Source organism: Hemicordylus capensis, chromosome 5 (genome assembly GCF_027244095.1).
Source record: "Hemicordylus capensis ecotype Gifberg chromosome 5, rHemCap1.1.pri, whole genome shotgun sequence".
In the NCBI taxonomy this organism is placed as follows: domain Eukaryota; kingdom Metazoa; phylum Chordata; class Lepidosauria; order Squamata; family Cordylidae; genus Hemicordylus; species Hemicordylus capensis.
The window spans coordinates 6,324,173-6,343,754 of record NC_069661.1 but is presented as its reverse complement, the minus strand read 5'-3'; the positions used below and the strand labels follow the sequence as shown (position 1 = coordinate 6,343,754).

Sequence of the window (19,582 nt, the reverse complement as noted above, 5' to 3'; positions counted from 1 at the left end):
CATATTGTGGTTATTCTTTCCTTCCTCATTGGACAGTTTGACGGGGAATCTTTTTGGTTATTTTGCAACATCCCTGTTTAGCCAGGCTTTTAATCTATAGTTTTAAAGCTTCGGAGTTTAGAGTTTTTATTTGTATTTTTACATTGTTTCGTGTCAATTTTTAAAATCGCTTTTAGATTGTGAACTGCCCAGGGACCTTTTTGTATGGGGCACTATAGAAACGTAGGAAGAAATAAACCACCTTACATATCCTCTAACAGTGTTCAGCTGCAGCTCTGTTTCATCTGCAAATCTATTCAACATCATAGTCAGATCTCCAAAGCCTGAATTTAAATTGGTTCCTGGCTAGGAATAGGGCTTTCTCCCCTCCCCTTTTATATTGTTATTAATTAGGCTGTGTCTATATTCTATAAGGTTCTCTTAAGTATTCAACAATGCAAATATGCAGCAATATAGGAAGGTGCTGGAGGCGGCCAATCACTTCAGTGACAACGGCAAAGCCATCATTTCATACTGTACGGGAGAAGGCAATGGTAAACCACTCCTGTATTTTACCAGGGAAACCACATCGATAGACAAGACAGAATGATTGTCGATGTAGTGTCAGATGATGGGCCCCTCAGGTCGGGTGGTACTCAACATGCCACTGAGGAAGAGCTGAAGATCTCTCAGAGTACCGATGGTGTTTATGACACGGATAGGCCTTTTGGACGCCTAGTGGCTGATGTTGCCCTGCGGGAAAAGAAAATCCAAAGCTGCAAAGACAGAATTACAGTGGGAATGTGGAACGTAAGAAGCATGAATATGGGAAAGCTCAATATAGTGAAAGATGAAATGAATCGACTACAGATTGACATCTTGGGCATCAGCAAATTAAAATGGACTGGAATTGGACACTTTCAGTCTGTTTACTACTCAGGATACGAAAAACAAAAAAAGGAATTGCTTTCATAGTCAAGGAGAACATAGCAATGACAGTACTTGGGTACAATACAGTCAGTGGCTGACTAATATCAATTAGGTTTCGCAGACAATACTTTGAATCATCAATACTCAAGATTATCCAACGCAGATTAGAGCCCTACGTGGAAAGGGAAATGTCAGATGTGCAAGCTGGTTAAACAATAAATGTATTATTTATTTTTCTATGTAAACTTCTTTGAGAACTTTGGTTGAAGAGAGGTATAAAAATATTCATAGTAGTAGTAATTTCAGAAAAGGCCAAGGAACAAGAGAAATCATTGCTGATGCACGTTGGATAATTGAGAAAGCCAAAGAATACCAGAAAGAAATCGATATGTGCTTTGTTGATTACAGAAAAGCCTTTGATTGCATTGATCATGTCAAGTTGTGGAATATCCTTAGGAAAATGGGTGTCCCAGAATATCTCATTGCTCTCATGAGAAATCTATACAAAGGACAGGAATCCACAGTCCAGACAAAACATGGTGAAACAGACTGGTTCCAGATCAGCAAAGGAGTAAGACAAGGCTGTATGCTTTCTCCCTCCTTATTCAATTTTTATGCTGAACATATACTGAAAGAAGCTGGATTGGAAGAAGATGAGCGTGGTTTTAAAGTTGGAGGAAGAAACATCAATAACCTGCTGATGACATCGCTCTGATAGCTGAGAATGCGGATGACCTGAAAGCTCTAGGAATGAAAGTCAAGGAGCACAGAGAAAAAATGGGACTACGACTAAATGTCAAGAAGACTAAACTAATGACAATGGTGCAGCAACCAGCCTCAGAATTGACAATGAAGACAAGTGGTGGATAGCTTCTGCCTTTTAGGATCGACCATCAACAGTAAAGGATCCAGGAGTCAAGAAATATGTCACAGACTAGCACTTGGTAGGGTTGAAATGAAGGCCTTGGAAAGGATATTGTGACATTGTGACATGTCTACACCTACAAAGATTAGAATCGTTCGGACAATATTTTTCCCGTGACACTCTGTGGATGCGAAAGCTGGACTCTGAAGAAGAAAGATAGAAAAAGCATTGACACTTTTGAACTTTGGTGCTGGAGAGGACTTTTGAGGATACCATAAACCGTCAGGAAAACAAACAAATGGATCATAGAACAAATCAATCCAGAATTTTCACTCAAGGCAGGAATGACCGAGCTCAAACTATCATAATTTGGACACAATATGCAAAAACCCATTTCCCTTGAGAAGCCCATAATGCTGGGGAAAGTTGAAGGAAAGAGAAGAAGAGGACGGCCAGCAGCAAAGTGGATGGACTCGATTACAGCAGCAATGAATGCACCACTGAGAGACCTTAAAAGCCAAGTTGAAGACAGATCATCCTGGAGAGAATCTATCTATGTGGTCGCTAAGAGTCGACACCGACTTGACGGCACTTCATCAATCCATCACAATTAAGGCCAAGAAGGTAGCTATATCCATCCCCAGCAATAGTCTGCTCGAGTGTATATGCTAATACAAGAGAGGTTTGGATAGAAGTCTAGATAAATACACATATACATTTTAGTTTGGACATGCGCAGTGTCCTTCCTTCCCTGGACATCCTCAGTTGCAAGTGTCTAGGTCAGAGTCTTGAACTGTGGCCCTCCAGCTGCTTCTAGATCACAACTCCCATCATTCCCCAGTGACTGCGGCCAGTAGCTAAGGATAAAGGAGTTGTAAACCAACTTCTGCAGGCAGCCACAGTTTGAAATCCCTGCTCTAGGTGCACAGTGAAATAAAAGACAAACTCCACTTTTCATTACCAGCAGTGCCTGGAAATGCCACTTCTCGGACCTACATTTCAGGAGTTCCCAACCTGTGTTACTCCAGATGCTGCTGAACTACATGCAAAAGGTCCCAAGTTCCCTCCATGGCAGCATCTCCAGACAGAGCTGAGAAAGACTCCTGCCTGCACCCTTGAAGAAGCTGCTGCCAGTATGGGTAGACAATACTGAGCCAGATGGACTGAGGGCTGGACTCAGTATAAAGCAGTTTCCTGTGTTCCTATGACTGCTGCCCTTCTGTTAGTTGTGCAGTACTGTGGCGTTTTCTTGCCCTGAGCAATTCCTACTACATTTGCAACAGAATGAATCAGGGCTGATCAGCCCAATAAGCCACTTGCGGACAAGTCTCCAGTAAGCCACTCCTGGGACTCAAGGCAATTCTGGCCGGCTGCTGTACATAAGATGCCCACAGATCCCAGACATCTCTTATTTCTATACTGTCCCAACAATCCAATTCTCTACAGGCAATTTACAAAAATGAGTCGGGGGGCTGAATGTCCATTTGAGGAGACCACCCCTTCACACTATTTATTTATTATTATTTATTTTAAATATTTCTACCCTGCCCCTCCAGTGCAATGCTGCTCAGGGTGGCTTACAACAATAAGATAGACACAGATACAAGTAATAAAACTATTCTCAAAAAAAAAATCAGATGAACCTACCAGATATAACAAAATGATAACGGAGCATTAAAAAGCCACCTTAAAAAGGTGTGTTCTAAGATGTTTTTGAAAAACACTGAGGGAGAGAGCATGGCGAAGCTCTTCAGGGAGGGCGTTCCAAAGGTGACTGTAACCTAAGTCAATCCTCCGGGGGCAAGGGACTAGTTATGCATATAAGCTCTGCAAAAACCATCTATAGCTGATCTCAGAATTCAATGTTAGCATTAACACAAAAATCAAAAGGAAGAGAAAGGATCAGATTGAACATAGGAAGCTGCCATATACTGAGACAGACCATTGGTCTATCTAGCTCAGTATTGTCTTCACAGACTGGCAGCGACTTCTCCAAGGTTGCAGGCAGGAATCTCTCTCAGCCCTATCTTGGAGATGCTGCCAGGGAGGGAACTTGGAATCTTCTGATGCTCTTCCCAGAGCGGCTCCATCCTCTGAGGGGAATATCTTGCAGTGCTCACACATCATGTCTCCCATTGATATGCAATCAGGGCAGACCCTGCTTAGCTAAGGGGACAGGTCATGCTGGCTACCACAATAGCAGTTCTCTTGTATACGGAACAGAGGACTGCCGCTCAGTGTGGACATGACTCCCTCCATGGAGAACAACAGCTGGAAGGGCCCCCAGAGGCCAACCCTCTGATCAGTGCAGGAAACTGGCGCAGCAGCCCGGGCAGATGGCCATGCAGCTTCTGTATCAAGACCTCCAGCAAAAGAGCCCACCACGGCATGAGGCAGACAGTTCCACTGGCCAACATCTCTTACCATTAGGAATTTCTTCCTGCTGTCTAGCCTAAATCTGTTTCCTTGCTATTCATGCCACTGGTCCTAGCTCTGCCCTCAGGAGCAGCAGAGAACAGGTCTGCTCCTCCACCTCCTCCTCCTATGCAGCAGCCTTCAGGTACTGAGAGATGGCTCTCGTATTCCCCTTCGTTCCGGCTTCTCTTTCCCAGACGAAAAATACCCAGCAACTTCAAGTGCTCCTCACAGGACTTGGTTTCCAGGCCCCTCAATATCTTGGTTGCCCTCCTCTGAACTGTTCCAGTTTATCAACACCCTTCTGGACACAGTATTCCAAGTCAAGTCTGTCCAGAGCAGAACAGAGGAGAACTAGTGCTCCTCGTAATTTGAACACGATGTCTCCATTACTGCCCAGCTTCCTTGGAATTCTCTTCCCCTTCAGATTCGTCTAGCCCCCTCTTTACTGGTCTTTAAATCCTTACTGAAGACTTTTCTTTTTCACTGGGCATTTGCCCTGTAGTTTATTTTATTTCCTTTCCATTATCTATTTCCGTTTGCAATTTTAAATGTAATTTTTGATTGTAATTTCTAATGTTACCTTATTTACATCTCATTATACACTGCCAGCAATCTCTGGAGTGGGCAGTATATTAAATGCTTCTAATTAGTTTGCTTTTTCAGCTGCTACATCATACTGCTGCTGAAGACCTGGGGTGACTGCACCCCACCCCACTCCACAAAGTAGCATGGGAACCTAGGAGGCTGCCATATACTGAGTCAGATCATTGGCCTATCTACAGTAGCTCAGTATTGTCTTCACAGACTGGCAGTGGCTTCTCCCAGGTTGCAGGCAGGAATCTCTCCCAGCCCTATCTTGGAGATGCTGCCGGGGAGGGAACTTGGAACCTAGATGCTCTTCCCAGAGCGGCTCCATCCCCTAAGGGGAATATCTTATAGTGCTTTACAGATTACAGATTGATCCTCTGTAATACAGAACCATTACTTCAACACAACAAAAGGTCTATCTACGCACAGTGCCTACAAAGAACACTGAAGCAGTCTGCATCAGCCAACAGCTCAGCCCTTGAATACTTGCACCCCCAAAAAAACAAGCCGCTTCCTCTGTTTCAGGATCCCACCCTGCCTTTCAGATCCAAGCCCTGCAAGCTGCACACACAGTAGGGCAGGGAAGATGATTGGCAGCTGTGACATCACTGCATCAGTTTCATCAGTGGAACTGAAAGTGGGCAGCATTCTGAAACTACAGAACTTCCTGATATTAGAAAAACATGTCAGGGGCCTAGCATGCGTGCCAAGAACCTCCAGGCTGACTCAAAAGAGGCCACCCGTTTCCTGCAACCTGTTTTGGGGAGCCAATTATTCCCATTTCAGAGACTAGGAAACTGAAGCTCTGGAAAAGGTCAAGTTAACAATCAAATACCTGTCTGCACAACCCTCCCAATTATGTTTGGGCCACACCTTCGTGATGCAAAAGGAGATGTGTGCCTCTAATTAGAGGGTGGACAACGTACCTCCTCTGGAATGGTGTGTATTTAAGACAACAATAAGAGAGGGGGGTGGTTGTTTTTCCTCACTGCAACTGGATCCTTAGAAGGAAGTGACCCTCAGATAGGTGTTCCTTGCAGCAGAAAGATGCTATTTGCACATTTCTACAACTCACGCTAATCCTTCTAGAATTTATTGAGCTTACTTCATACCAAAGAGATCTCTAACACATTTTTTGGCCTTTATTTTTGCAATTCGGGGCGGGGGGGAACAACCCAGACAAGTATAGATTTGCCCTTATGGCACAGAACATAATGGTATGTAGCAGATCTTCCCGCCTGCTCCTGCCCCAGGCATATGGATCCCAGGAACAGCCTCACACATCACTTTGCAAATGACAAGGAGAAGGCATTTGCGATATGCAAAAATATGCAAAGATTTTTAATCTTGCACTATATAAAAATGCAGTCACAAGAATGTCTGATAAGGCTTTTACTGGCAAGGGCTGCTAGTCAGTTCATGAGGCAAGCCATTGGCAAACCAGTGCCAATTAGAAGTTTTGCATAGATCAGCCGATTGCTTGGGCTGAACAGTGGTTTATTTCTGTCCTAACCTCAACTGGCTTGCTACCTAATGGCATAGTGGGGAAGTAACCTGCCTAGAGAGCAGGAGACTGGGAAACTCCTATATCGACAGCAATACAGGAAGGTGCTGAAAGGCATCATCTCATACTGCACGGGAGGAGGTAATGGTAAACCCTTCCCGTATTCTACCAAAGACAACCACAGGGCTCTGTGGGCACCAGGAGTCTACACCAACTTGACGGCACAACAACAGCAACCTCAACTGACTACACTTGTTGTTATTACTAAGCCTTGCAAAACCATTCATCGCTTCAGAGTGATATAGGCTTTGTTTTAATTGTACCTTAAAGATGGGATTATCTGATCTGGCTGTCCTAGAAGTTGCCATTTTGGAAGGGGGGTATATAAATCAAATAAATAAATTATTATTATAAAGGCTGTCAACTACCAGTAACTCACAAGAAATGCAAATAAAAATCTCCAAAACAAAACCACCACGAGAGAAGAGGAAGTGTAGAACCCGGCAGTCTTGGAGCAGAGAGGGCATATATGCATAAGCAGCACACATTTCTCCAAATAGCCTGAGTACCTGTGCACAGGTAAGCTGTGTATACATGCAAATACTCTCCTTTCCTGCAAGTGGCAAGGGGAAGCCCATGGCCTTCACAATTACCACATTCTAGGCAGAAGGTTTGTTCTGGGGTGGAAAGGGGATGTGTAGGAAGCATTACCTTTAGATTTCGAAGGGAACAAGAGGAGGAGGAAGAATGTGGGTTAAACCACTTTTGTTCCTTTTGCGGCGGGGGGGGGGAAGAAGAATTATATGATTCTAATATTAGGTCAACTAGACTAACCATTTCTTCCTGGGCTAAACTGAAAGTGCTGGTATTGATTTCTAAAACCCTGGGACCAGATTACCTTAAGGACGGCCTTATCTCATGTCAACCTGTCCATACCTTAAAGTCAGCCCTGTTCTCTGGCCCATCTCCATTAGAAATACAGTTGGTGAGTACCGGGGACAGAGCCTTATCAGTGATGGCATTGAAGTTATGAAAATTCCCTCCCTTCCCACTTCTAAATGGGCTGTAGATACTTGATTCATAACTTCTCTCTGCTGATTTTTGACATGTTTATACTTTTTATTGTTTTGTCTGTAATGGCTTTCTGTGTTTATGTTTAACATATAAATCATATTATGTCATTCTAAGATGACAAATTATGCAGAGAAGTTGGATTAAAATGTGAAATAAGACCTAATTCCCCAGAAGCACACCAACAACCCAATCAGTTCACAGAATTTTTGGCAAAGGTGCCTCATATATATCATCATCCATTCTATTGCACAGCCCATGTCGTTTTGAAGAAAGGAACAAGACACTTACTGCGCATACCCCTAGTTTAAGAAATGAAAATTGCAGGCGTAGAACTTTTGCAGTTCTCCAAGCACATCCACATGTCAGAGATATATTTCTTGAAGCACTAACAGATATGAAATGTATTAATTTCATACCACAGATCTAGGCAATTTGTTTGGACTGGAGGGACCCGGGTTATTCCTGTGAAAATGGCAACACTGGAGTTACCGGCCAATGACCAGAACAGAGGTTCCCAACCTAAGACCACTAGATGTTTTTATTGTTTTTTATTTATTGTTAAATTTGTATACTGCCTTTCATTAAAACAATCACAAGCCGGTTTTGGACTACAATTTCCATCACCACCAGCTACAAGGCTGTGGATGATGGGAGTTGTACTCCAACACTAGGGGACGCAATGCAGGGGACCCCGGGATCAGAACTCTTTCATGAGTACATGTGACAAGTCCAAAGGGTTCTTGAGTATATAACAGTATTTTGTGCAGAAGATTCCATGGTTTAAAGGCAAAGTGTGCCGTCGAGTTGGTGTCGACCCCTGGCAACCACAAAGCCCTGTGGTTGTCTTTGGTAGAATACAGGAGGGGTTTACCATTGCCTCCTCCTGCATAGTATGAGATGATGCCTTTCAGCACCTTTCCTATATCACTGCTGCCCAATATAGGTGTTTCCCATAGTCTGGGAAACATACCAGTGGGGATTTGAACCAGCAACCTCTGGCTTGCTAGTCAAGTCATTTCCCCACTGCACCATCTGCTCCCCTTTTCATGGTTTACTACAGGCTTAAACCTGCTATTAGCTTTATATCAAGACCTTAAGTCTTCATATTTTGAAATGTAACTCTATGGCATTATAAATACCAGAAGGGAAGAAATAGCTTGTCCAATAATAAGCGTCTTACAATCAAGTTTTGTAGTTTGAAGGAGAACACAAAATTACATATTGTATAGGTCTTTAGCAGTGCTGTTTCTACAACATTCAATTACGGAACTTGGTCTGTCAGTTCTAGTTTCCACAGGGTAACAATTCCTCAGCTACTTTGCGAGTGAGGCGCTTTTGCACTCGTATCTGACAGGGGTGTCGCAACTGTCCCTACTCAGCGTAGCAGAGCGTCCCATGCCGTGGCCACTGCTGACCTCACCTTTGAATTTCTTTTAGACTGTGAGCCCCTTTGGGACACGGACATCCGCCGATTCCTCTTGGAGAGCTTTTTGTTGTTGCTGAAAAGCAGTATATCGATATGCTTAAGAACAAATGAAGCCTCTTCAGAAACTGGCCAGTGAGTGCCAGTTTTCATTTAAATCTAGTAGGTCCCTTCCTCAATTCAATCCACACTGCAGGGGGGAAACTCTGAAAACAATCCATATTCTAGGTTGAGAAGCAAAGCTACGGGTAACTCCAGTTAGGTATCCCATGATTATTCATACCAGGCTTGCCATTTTGTAAGAACCAGCTTGCAACGTTGAGCTCTGCCAACCAAATACCAGGGAGCTTGGTCATCCCAACTGGTAACTGACATCCCCAATTGCAACATCTCTTAACCATGCAATTTGACTGCAATCTGACGTTTCAACGCTGTGGTGTGCGCCGCCCAGAGCACAATTTGTTATGGGACAGATAACAAATACAGTTTGTTTGTCTATTATGTAGTGCACACACCCCTCCAACACAACCCACTAACCGGTGACCCGATTCCACTGCAACCTTAATCCTCAACAGCCAAGTGACGCACCTTTGTTTTAGAATGCCCATCACGAATCTTGAGTCAAGCCACCCTGTAGGAGGGAAGTGTGACTGAAAGCCACACTGTAGTGGCCCCTTGAGCAATGTCCAAAAAAGTACGAAGACTGGGTGGAGAACGGAGATGCAAAAGCAGCAGTGACCGAGGAGGGTGATTTCAAATGCAGTGGGGCCAGAAGACTCTGCAAGACACATTTCCCTCCCTCCCATCTTCAGTCAGTATTGGAAGGAGGACCTGTAAGACAACTGTGCTCTCATCCATGTTCGTTCTCTCTCTCTCTCTCTCTCTCTCTCTCTCTCTCTCTCTCTCTCTCTCTCCTTAAGACTGGCTTTCTGCCAAGTTCCACACCAGCTGTAGTGTTAGATTGCTTCTCATAGGAAGCTGCTTTATACAGAGAGTCAGACCACTGGTCTACCTAGCTCAGTATTCTCTACACAGACTGGCAGCGGCTTCTCCGAGATTGCAGGCAGGAGTCTCTCCCAACCCTATCTGGAGATGCTGTCAGGGAGAGAACCTGGGACCTTCTGCATGCAAAGCAGATGCTCTAGGAAACATACTAAAATGAATGACAGGGAATGCCCACTGAAAGCCCTGGTTCCTTCCAGAGGCCCATGGAATGCATGGAATTGCGGAATGGCCATTCAGAAATTCCAGGCATTCCTATGGCCCTTCGGAAGGAACGTATAAGAACAGCCCTGCTGGATCAGGCCCAAGAAGGCCCCTCTAGTCCAGCATCCTGTTTCACACAGTGGCCCACCAGATGCTGCTGGAAGCCTACAGGCAGGAGTTGAGGGCATGCCCTCCTGCCTTCTACCAAGTCAGACCACTGGTCCATCAAGCTCAGTCTTGTCTACACAGATGGGCAGCGACTTCTCCAAGGTTGCGGGCAGGAGTCTCTCTCAGCCCTATCTTGCAGACGCTGCCATGTCAGGGAGGGCCCCATCCCGTCTCTTACAGTGCTCACATGTAGTCTCCCATTCAAATGCAACCAGGGCAAACCCTGCTTAGCAAAGGGGACAATTCATGCTTCCTTCCACAAGATCAGCTCTCCTCCTTGGCAGGAGAGCTGGAAGAGACCGGCAGCAGCTTCTCCAAGGTTGCAGGCAGGAGTCTCTCTCAGCCCTATCTGCAGATGCAGCCAGGGAGGAAACTTGGAACCTTCTGCATGCAAGTAGGCAGGTGCTCTTCCGAGTGGCCCCATCTCCTAAGGGGAATATCTCACAGTACTCAGCTCACATATGTTAGTCCCCCATCCAAATGTAAACCAGGGCAGACCCTGCTTAGCAAAGGGGACAAGTCATGCTTGCGACCACAAGACCAGCACCCCTCCCACCAGACTGCCCTCTGCTCCATGTGGGTGGCCGCGGGGGGGGGGGGAGGAGAGAGAGACTTACCACCTTGCTTGTTCACTCCTCGTCCCGGTCACATCTACCTGGCTCAGGCAGGTGATGAATTAACACCACCAGGAGGAGCGAGCAAGCTAGGCGGGGGCAGGTTCCTCCTCCTCTCCTGGCCACATCTGTCCAATGAGGCTGCATTATGAAGTGCTTCAGGCAACCCACCCCTGCCTTGCTTGCTCAACCGCCTCCTGGTCATGTCCATCGCCTCAGGCACCCCATGGCAAGCCAGTGCCTGGAAATGGGCCAGTCTCGGCTTAAGAGCTTCTTAATGGCACAGCGGGGAAATGCTTGACTCACAAGCAGAAGGTGGCCGGTTTGAATCCCCACTGGTATGTTTCCCAGACTATGGGAAACACCTATATCGGGAAGCAGCGATCTAGGAGGATGCTGAAAGGCATGATCTCACACTGCATGGGAGGAGGCCATGGTCAACCCCTCCTGTATTCTACCAAAGAAAAAACACTGGGCTCTGTGGGCGCCAGGAGTCGACACTGGCTTGACGGCACACTTTACCTTTACCTTTTTGAAGGTCACCAGAATCCTGCCTTGTGCTGCAGGGGAGGTTGGGCCGCAACATAAGAACAGCCCTGCTGGATCAGGCCCAAGAATGCCCACCTAGTCCAGCATCCTGTTTCCCACAGTGGCCCGCCAGATGCCTCTGGGGAGCCCACAGGTGAGAGGTCTGGGCATGCCCTCTCTCCTGCTGTTGCTCCCCTGCATGTCCATGTTCCCACGACTCCCACTATCCCCAGTCACAAGAGGATTTGGAGATATAGGGGCATATACTCCTTTTCCAAACATCACAGTGGCTGATATGACAGGCAGTTTATCGCCTCCATAATAGTCCACCCTGCGGCTCCTGCAGATTTCAAAGGCAGCCCCAATGCTGTTTTGAAACAGCTACCACAGAAGCTGAATTCCCAGAGATTTCCTCAGTCGCAGCAAGGGGGAAACCTGCGGAAGTGGCAGTCCAGGCTGCCTCTGAAATATGCAGCAGCCCCCGGGTGGACCATTAGAAAGGTGGCAAGGTGTGCATCATGTCTGCCACTATTATTATTCTAATCTGCCTGTCTTCCATAATGGAATTTCCCAGGTAGTCTCCCATGCAGGCACTGAGGTTGCTGCATCATATGCCTGAAGAACACAAGTTAAAAAGGAAGGATTTTATTAAGTGCAAGTCATCAAACGTGGCCTAAAGGCACACCACACGAAGAATGGATAAAGAAATAGCTAATGGGACTGGAGCAAGACACAGATGCTCCGGGAAGTACCCTAGAGTGCCACAGGAGTACAAAGAATCACAAGTGGGGAGACATGAAGTGCCAGCAGTGTGTCAGCATTCACACAATTCTCCAAGGAATACTTGAATAGCACCAGGAGATCTTCCTCATCTTAGGGCAGGCATCCCCAAACTGCGGCCCTCCAGACGTTGCTGAACTACAATTCCCATCATCCCAGCCACAATACATTGTAGCTGGGGGTGATGGGAATTGTAGTTCAGCAACATCTGGAGGGCCGCAGTTTGGGGATGCCTGTCTTAGGGAATGGGCCCATAGCTCAGTGGTACAGCAACTGGTTTGCAGGGATGTGCACAGGACGGCATTTGTGTTCCATTCCGAGCTCAGAACAGAACACAAGCGCACCGGATTGTTCTGTCGGAACAACCAGTTGAACAAGCATGTTGTTCCAATGGGTCGAGCTCGGAACACGCAAAACATTCCGAACACCATTCTGGACTCCAAGATGGCGCTTGGAATGTTTCAAGTTTTCCAATTCGGAATGGGGTCATTCTGTTCCAAGCTCAGAGCAGGCCCTTCATTTGAAGGGTGTTCTGTTCCGAGCTTGGAACGCTCGAAATGGCCTGGTCCACAGTCAGAACTGGGCATTTCTGAACCATGAATTTCTGCAGCAGCTGTAAAAAAAAAAAAAAAGCCAATTCCATGCTAGGAATCATTAGGAAGGGGATTGAAAATAAAACTGCTAATATTATACAAAATTATGGTACGGCCACACTTAGAGTACTGCATACAATTCTGGTCACCATAACTAACAAAGGACATTGCAGAACTGGAAAAGGTGCAGAAGAGGGCAATCAAGATGATCGGGGCCTGGAGCACCTTTCTTATGAGGCAAGGCTACTACAACACCTGGGGCTATTTAGTTTAGAAAAAAGACAACTGCAGGGAGACATGATATAGGTCTACAAAATCATGCATGGTGTGGAGAAAGTGGATAGAGAGAAATTCTTCTCCCTCTCCCAGAACACTAGAACCAGGGCTCATCCCATGAAATTGATTGCTGGGAAATCTAGGACCAACAAACAGAAGTACTTTTTCACACAACGCATAATCAATTTGTGGGATTGTCTGCCACAAGATGTGGTGACAGCCAACAACCTGGATGGCTTTAAGAGGGGTTTGGGGATCTGGTGGGCCACTGTGTGAAACAGGATGCTGGACTAGATGGGCTGTCTTGGGCCTGATCCAGCAGGGCTGTTCTTAACCAAACTGTTCTGCACATCCCTACCGCTTTGCATGCAGAAGGTCCCAGGTTCTCTCCTTGGCAGCATCTCCAGCTATGACAGGGAAAGGCTCCTGAGCTCGAATCCCTGGAGAGCATCTGCCAGCCAGCACACATAATGCTGACCTAGGAGGAGGCCGGACTCTGTAGAAGACATTTCCCAGTCTTATGAGTGAAAGCTGTCCATTTAAATGGGGGTGCTGATGTTGTACCTATGCTGATATGGCTACTGCTGATAGCATAAAAAGAGAAGGGAAGAGACACATCTGCTTGCAAGTGACTTCCCAGGATTTGGGCACCTTTTGCAATGCATGCACCAGTCTCTTTCTTTCTCTCTTTCTCTCTCTCACAAACACACACACACAGCAAGCCAACCAGAAAAGTTGCTATCAGCCAGTGTTTCTAATGTCAGCTTGGAGAGCTGAATTGCTCTGCCACCTACAGCTCCTTTTGCTTAGAAACAAGACTGCAAGGAAGCCAGAAAACGGATAATCCAACAGCCCAAATGGGTGAGACTGTGCAGGAGCCTGGAAGAGCAGCGGCGAGTTGCTGCCATGGGCTTGTGTGGGAGAAGGAGTTTCCTCTGGGTTATTATACCCAGTGTGTGTGGGGGGGGGGGTTGAAAGAACAAACTCAGCAGCCTTCAGTGACAGCGAGGAAAGGAAGAGGAGGGAAAAAAGGAAGAAGAGAGAAAGCGACCCGATGACTTAAGGAAGTGCTGATAACCGCGTTAAGAACCAAACACAAAGCGGCATTGCACAACTGCGCCAACATTCACTGCCTTCTGGTTTGCTTGCAAACAGCTGCTCGGGAGGATCGGGCGCCTTCTTTCGACCAAGGAGCGTCTACAGTAACCGGAGTCCATTCTTTCAAAAACAAGTGCAGAAAACGTCGCAGGGAGGTTGCCAAAACAACACACCCGCTAGCCATTAACCGCGAAGAGGACCGCGGGGTGTGTGTGGGTGTATGTGTGCGCGCGTGTGCAAGAGACGGCACCGCCGCCAGCCCTGCCAGGGCTTCCAACCGCGGCTTCCTTCGAGGGAGAGAAGGGAGAGCGGGCATCTCGCTTCGGGGCTGCCCCCCCTTGTCCCTCCGTTTCGGCAAGGAGTAGGAGAAGCGCGCAGACAGGCTCCGCGGCTCCCCGCGCCTCTGCCCCGCCGCCGAGCCCCCTGCGCCCCGCTCCCCTCCAGCAGCTCGAGAAGGGCTCGACCTGTTGCACGCAGGCAGGCAGGCAGGCAGGCGGGGCGGCGGCCCCCTCGCTCCAGCCCGCAACCAAACTTCTAAACAAGGGCGGGCAGAAGGGCCGTAAACAGCAGGCGATGCAGCTGCTGGAGGAGGAGGCGGCGGCGGCGGCGGAAACTTCGGGCCGGGCGGCTCTGGTTGGCTTCCAGGTGGGGAGGGGGAGGAGGAGGAAAAAGGAAGGGCCCCCCCCCGCTCCGCTCTCACAGCACCCACGGCCCGGCGCGCACCTTCCGCGCCGCGCGGGGGCCCCTGCAAGCGAGGCGCGGGACGGGCTGGCCGGCGGCTGCAGCGGCATCCCTCCCCGCTCCCTCCCCGGGCCAGCGCTCACCACATGGCTGGAGGTGGAAGACGCGCCTCGCCGCTGCCATGGCTCCTCCTGCTGCCGCTGCCGCCGCCGCCGCCGCGCGCTTCACACCATCCCGGCGGCTGCTGCTGCTGCTGCGGGCGCCGCGCCTCTTCCTCCTCTCGGTGCGAAGCGGCAGCCCGACTGCAGCCGGCCAAGCATCGGCAGGCGGGCGAGCCAGAGAGGCGCACGCCGGGCGGGGCAGGGACCCAGGAGAGCGACACACCTCTCGCCCGCCCCGCCCGGGTCCTAGCGCGCTGCGGCCCGTTCCGGCGCTGCTGCTGCTGCTGCTGCTGCTGCTTCCCTGGACACTCCCTGGGGGAGCCAGACGGCCGGGCCGGGCCGGGGGCGCCCTGGTCCTCCCCGCTCGGAAGCTGCTGCTGCTAGGCCGGGGGTGGGCGGCAGCAGCCTGTGGCTCCTGGAAGGCTAGACAGGGTGGCCCTCCTCCTCCGCCAACCCATGCGCCCTTCGGGTCTTTGGCCAGCGAGCGAGAACTCGACTGCATCACCACCACCACCACCACCAAGGAGTAGCCAGGGCCAAGCGCAGCAGAGCAGAAGTCACTCAAAGGCTACCTGAGCAGCCTCACGGCCCCAGCGTCAGTGCAGTTCGCTGGCGCCCCGCAGCACAAGGTCTGGCAAGCCCCTCGCGGCCGTCCGGTCTGCTTCAGCCTGGGACCAGCAGAACATTGGAACGCAATTTGAGTGCATCGACAGTCAGCAGCCGAGTGAGAGTTCTGCTATAGGCACTAAAGAGTTATTTATTTATCGAACAAAAGAAAGAGAGAGAGAAAGAAAGAGTTCTAACACGCAGGCATTAAGATGTTAAAACAGTCAATACACTCAACAGCTTCAACGACAGCACTAAACACCACCAGCCTCTGGCAACGCTAAATGTAATGGGTTTGGGTTCCGATCTGGAAGGAGGAGTGGGGGACAGACCTCATCATCTGGGTCCTCAGGTAGAGCCCTGACTTGGCTGACTCTCACAGCCCGAAGAGGGGTGTCTGGAGGAGGCAGTGGTGTCTTGTGTGACTTCCTGGGAGGAAGACCCATTTGCTGATGAGGAGGGGGCACACACCTTGGGCAGCAATGGCATCTCCCCTTTCAGCAAGTGGGGGTGGGTGGGTGGGATGTGACGGTAGCAGCAGGGCTCCCTTTCCCACACAAAGCATCTGAGGGTTCCCCCTCTCTTTTGCCGTTGTGCTTCTCCTCTCCTTTTTAGCCTGCTTTCCAGTAGGCTTATGAGATCACCCGGCATTCTGCGTGTGTGTCCTTGTTTGTATCCTCACCCCCACCCCACCGACAGCAACATCGCAATGCTTGGACCAATATGAACCAAACTGGGTACAGTTGAAGGGACACCTCAACGGCGTAGTTGGTGATGATGTCATCCACCCCAGTCCAAGATGGCAGACGCGTAAACGTTTGAGGCACAAGTGGGCTAACTTGTGAACCGCCTCACCAATTTGAACCAAATTTGCTACAGCTGTAGGCACACATAGGGATGTCCTAATGGCATGGTGTGTGATGATGTCATCCACTCCAATGCAAGATGGCGGCCACGTGAACATCTTGGGTGCAAGCGGGCTAATTTGTGGACTGTCTAACCAAATCAAATCAATCTTTATTATGGTCACAGACCAGCATAAGAACTGTCTAACCAATTTAAACCAAATTAGGTACAGTTGCAGTGAGTAACACATAGGGACACCTCACAGTGTAGTTTGTGCCGATGTCATCCACACCAATTCAAGATGTCGGATGTGTAAACTTTGGAGGTGCAAGTGGGCTAACTTGTGAACTGCTTAACCGATTTGAACCAAATTTGCAACAGCTATATGGACACATAGGGATGCCCCAATGGTGTAGTTTGTGATGATGTCATCTACCTTACTCCAAGATGGTGGACGTGTGAACTTTTGGGGCACAAGTGGGCTAACTTGAGGACTGTCTAACCGATTTGAACCAAAGTTGTAGTGAGTGACACAGAGGGACACCTCGGTGGAGAAGAACTGGTCTTGTGGTAGCAAGCATGACTTGTCCCCTTTGCTAAGCAGGGTCTGCCCTGGTTTGCATCTGAATGGGAGACTATATGTGTGATCACTGTAAGATATTCCCCTCAGGGGATGGAGCCACTCTGGGAAGAGCAGAAGGTTCCAAGTCCCCTCCCTGGCAGCATCTCCAAGATAGGGCTGAGAGAGAGATTCCTGCCTGCAACCTTGGAGAAGCCGCTGCCAGTCTGTGTAGACAATACTGAGCTAGATAGACCAATGGTCTGATTCAGTATATGACAGCTTCTTATGTTCCTAAAGCTTGTAAACCACAGAAATAATAGACAGTATGTTTTTTAAAGATGTATATGCCTCCATTCTTCACATGTCATTCACGCGTTGACAAAATATAATCTTAGGGAAAGCCACAATTTGGTAAGACGCTTTACCAAGACTAACTGAAACAGTCCAAAGTCTTCACAGCAGCATGCTTTTGAGTTTTCCAGAACTCTTAATTGGGCTGGGTGCCGACGCAGCTTTTCTTGATAGAGTTGGGGGTGGGCAGGGGGCACCAAAGGAGGTGCAGCTGCCTCTGCTTCCTGGCAACAGTATGGGGTTGCTCCTCTCTCTCTTGCACGGCCTGCAGGCTGGCCATTTGTCAGGTAGAGCAGCACAGCTTACCTGATGAATGGTCAGCCTGCAGGCAGTGCAGCTCTCAGGTAGGGCAGAGAGAGAGAGAGAGAGAGAGAGAGAGAGAGAGAGAGAGAGAGAAGCAACCCAAGCTGTTGGGAAGCAGAGGCAGCTGCACCTCCTTTGGTGCCCCCCACCCCCTCCGCTCGTGGCTGGATGTCAAGCAAAGTAAGAAGTCTGGTGGGGGAAAGCTGGGCCTGGTGCAAAGGCCTGCAGTTTGCAAGAGCCTTAAGAGGTTCTGCAGGAGGAGAGACACAGAACTAAGGGGATTAGCTTCTGCTAGGTGCTAGACACAGATTTCAAGATGCACCAGGAGCACTGGAGAAGCACAGTCACAGCAACTCCCCCACATATAAAGACTAGAAGCTGCGCTCCGGTCTCCAGTAGTGATCAAAGCACAAGGGCTCCTTGTAAGGAAGAGAGCAGAAGTGAGGACGGAAAGTAGTCTTTTTATGTTAGCAAAGCTGGAGTTTTGTTTTAGGTGGTGAAGTGGATCCAAGGTCAATAGGAGCTGAACTGGGTAGTATTACCTAGGTGGTGGAAGTCATTCAAACCTCCCCACCCGCCAAAGTAAAGTCCCAGATCTCCAGATGGTTGGAGATCATTTCCTTCCAATGTCAGAATTCCTCTGTCAAACAGCTCCATGCAGTATTCGCCAAAGTACATAAAAATAATAGGTAGGCGGGTTGGTGGGCACAAAAGGCCCTGGCATGCAAAAAGGAATCGTGCCCTCATTTCTATGCAGAGTCCAATGCAAAAAACCAAAAAAAAAAAAAAAGCCTGTTGATAGTACACATGCATCTGCAGATAATCATTTGCTGTGTGGAATGCTTGTATGGAAGCATTACATTTTTACCCACTAGTCTATGGAATTCTCTGCCACAAGATGTGGTGATGGCCATTAGGGATGTGCACGGAACCAGCAGGGGTTGGTTAGACAGTTGCGGGGGGGCTTTAAGGGCGTGGGAGAATGCACTCCCCCCACCACATGCTCGTTTCCCCCACGGGCGCACATTTCCCTAAAAGCCCATCGGGGCGGCAGTATACCCCCCTGCCGCCCCGCTCCAACGTTATCTGGAAGTAGTAACTGCCACTGCATGCATCACGCACATATCCAGTAAAAGGGCCTCCAAACCTGTTCACACACATCCCTAATGGCCACCAGTAGCTTGGATGGCTTTAAAAGGGGCTTAGACAAATTCATGGAGGACAGGTCTACCAATGGCTACTAGTCTGAGAGCTACAGGCCACCTCCAGCCTCAGAGGCATGATGCCGCTAAATACCAGTTGCAGGAGAGCAACAGCAGAAGAGAGGGCATGCCCTCACCTCTTGCCTGTGGGCTCCCCAGGGACATCTGATAGGCCACTGGGTGAAACGGGATGCTGGACTAGATAGGGCTCGGGCCTCATCCAGCAGGGCTGTTCTTATGTTAATCTTTCTGATCCAATGTAAGAGATCTGTGCCCAGCGCCAAGACGGGTGCAGACATGTAATATGATCAGGGTTGATGTGCAGAAAGAGGCTTGGTCCTCATCTTATCAGGAGGCCTTGGGCAAGTCCCTGTTTATCACCCACAGTCCCCCATCTATAAAATTGGAACATCATTCTTTCCCACAGCAAGATCAGCCAGATCAAAGGCAATGGCTCCAACAAGCTCTGCTTTAAGAGCTCCGAGGATGTGCTCCAGATTTCAACCTTTCCCCCCATTTTTAGTTTCTTGCATTTTGGATTTTGTTTGTGTGTGCTTCATTTTGTGCACTGTAAGCCACTTCGAGTGCAATTTTACCAGAGAAAGGCAAGTTATAAATTATCAAATAAATTCCGTCTTATTTGGAACTGGGCCTGCATTTTAAGAAGGATGTTGATAAACTGGAAGGGATTCAGAAGAGGGCACCCAAGACGGTGAGGGGTCTGAAAACCAAGTCCAGTGAGGAATGGTTGTGGACTAAGAGGAGATATGAGAGCCATCTTCAAATACTGGGAGGGAGGGCACATAGGAGCAGCAGAGAACAAATC

The 19,582-nt window shown here is 48.6% G+C and overlaps 1 protein-coding gene across 7 annotated transcripts in view; it reads right to left on the bottom strand.

Annotated features, from left to right (window-relative positions):
- The window catches only part of SLC4A11 (solute carrier family 4 member 11), a 265,118-nt gene that overhangs the window by 173,024 nt on the left and 72,512 nt on the right, over positions 1-19,582 (bottom strand). The window contains exon 1 of one of the 7 annotated variants that reach the window (XM_053256948.1): positions 14,869-15,017. The exons of the other annotated variants lie outside the window; for them this stretch is intronic. Coding sequence (XP_053112923.1) covers positions 14,869-14,908 — 40 coding nt within the window. The 5' untranslated portion in view covers positions 14,909-15,017. Of the gene's footprint in view, positions 1-14,868; positions 15,018-19,582 lie in introns of those variants that run through there. 7 annotated transcript variants of the gene reach the window in all.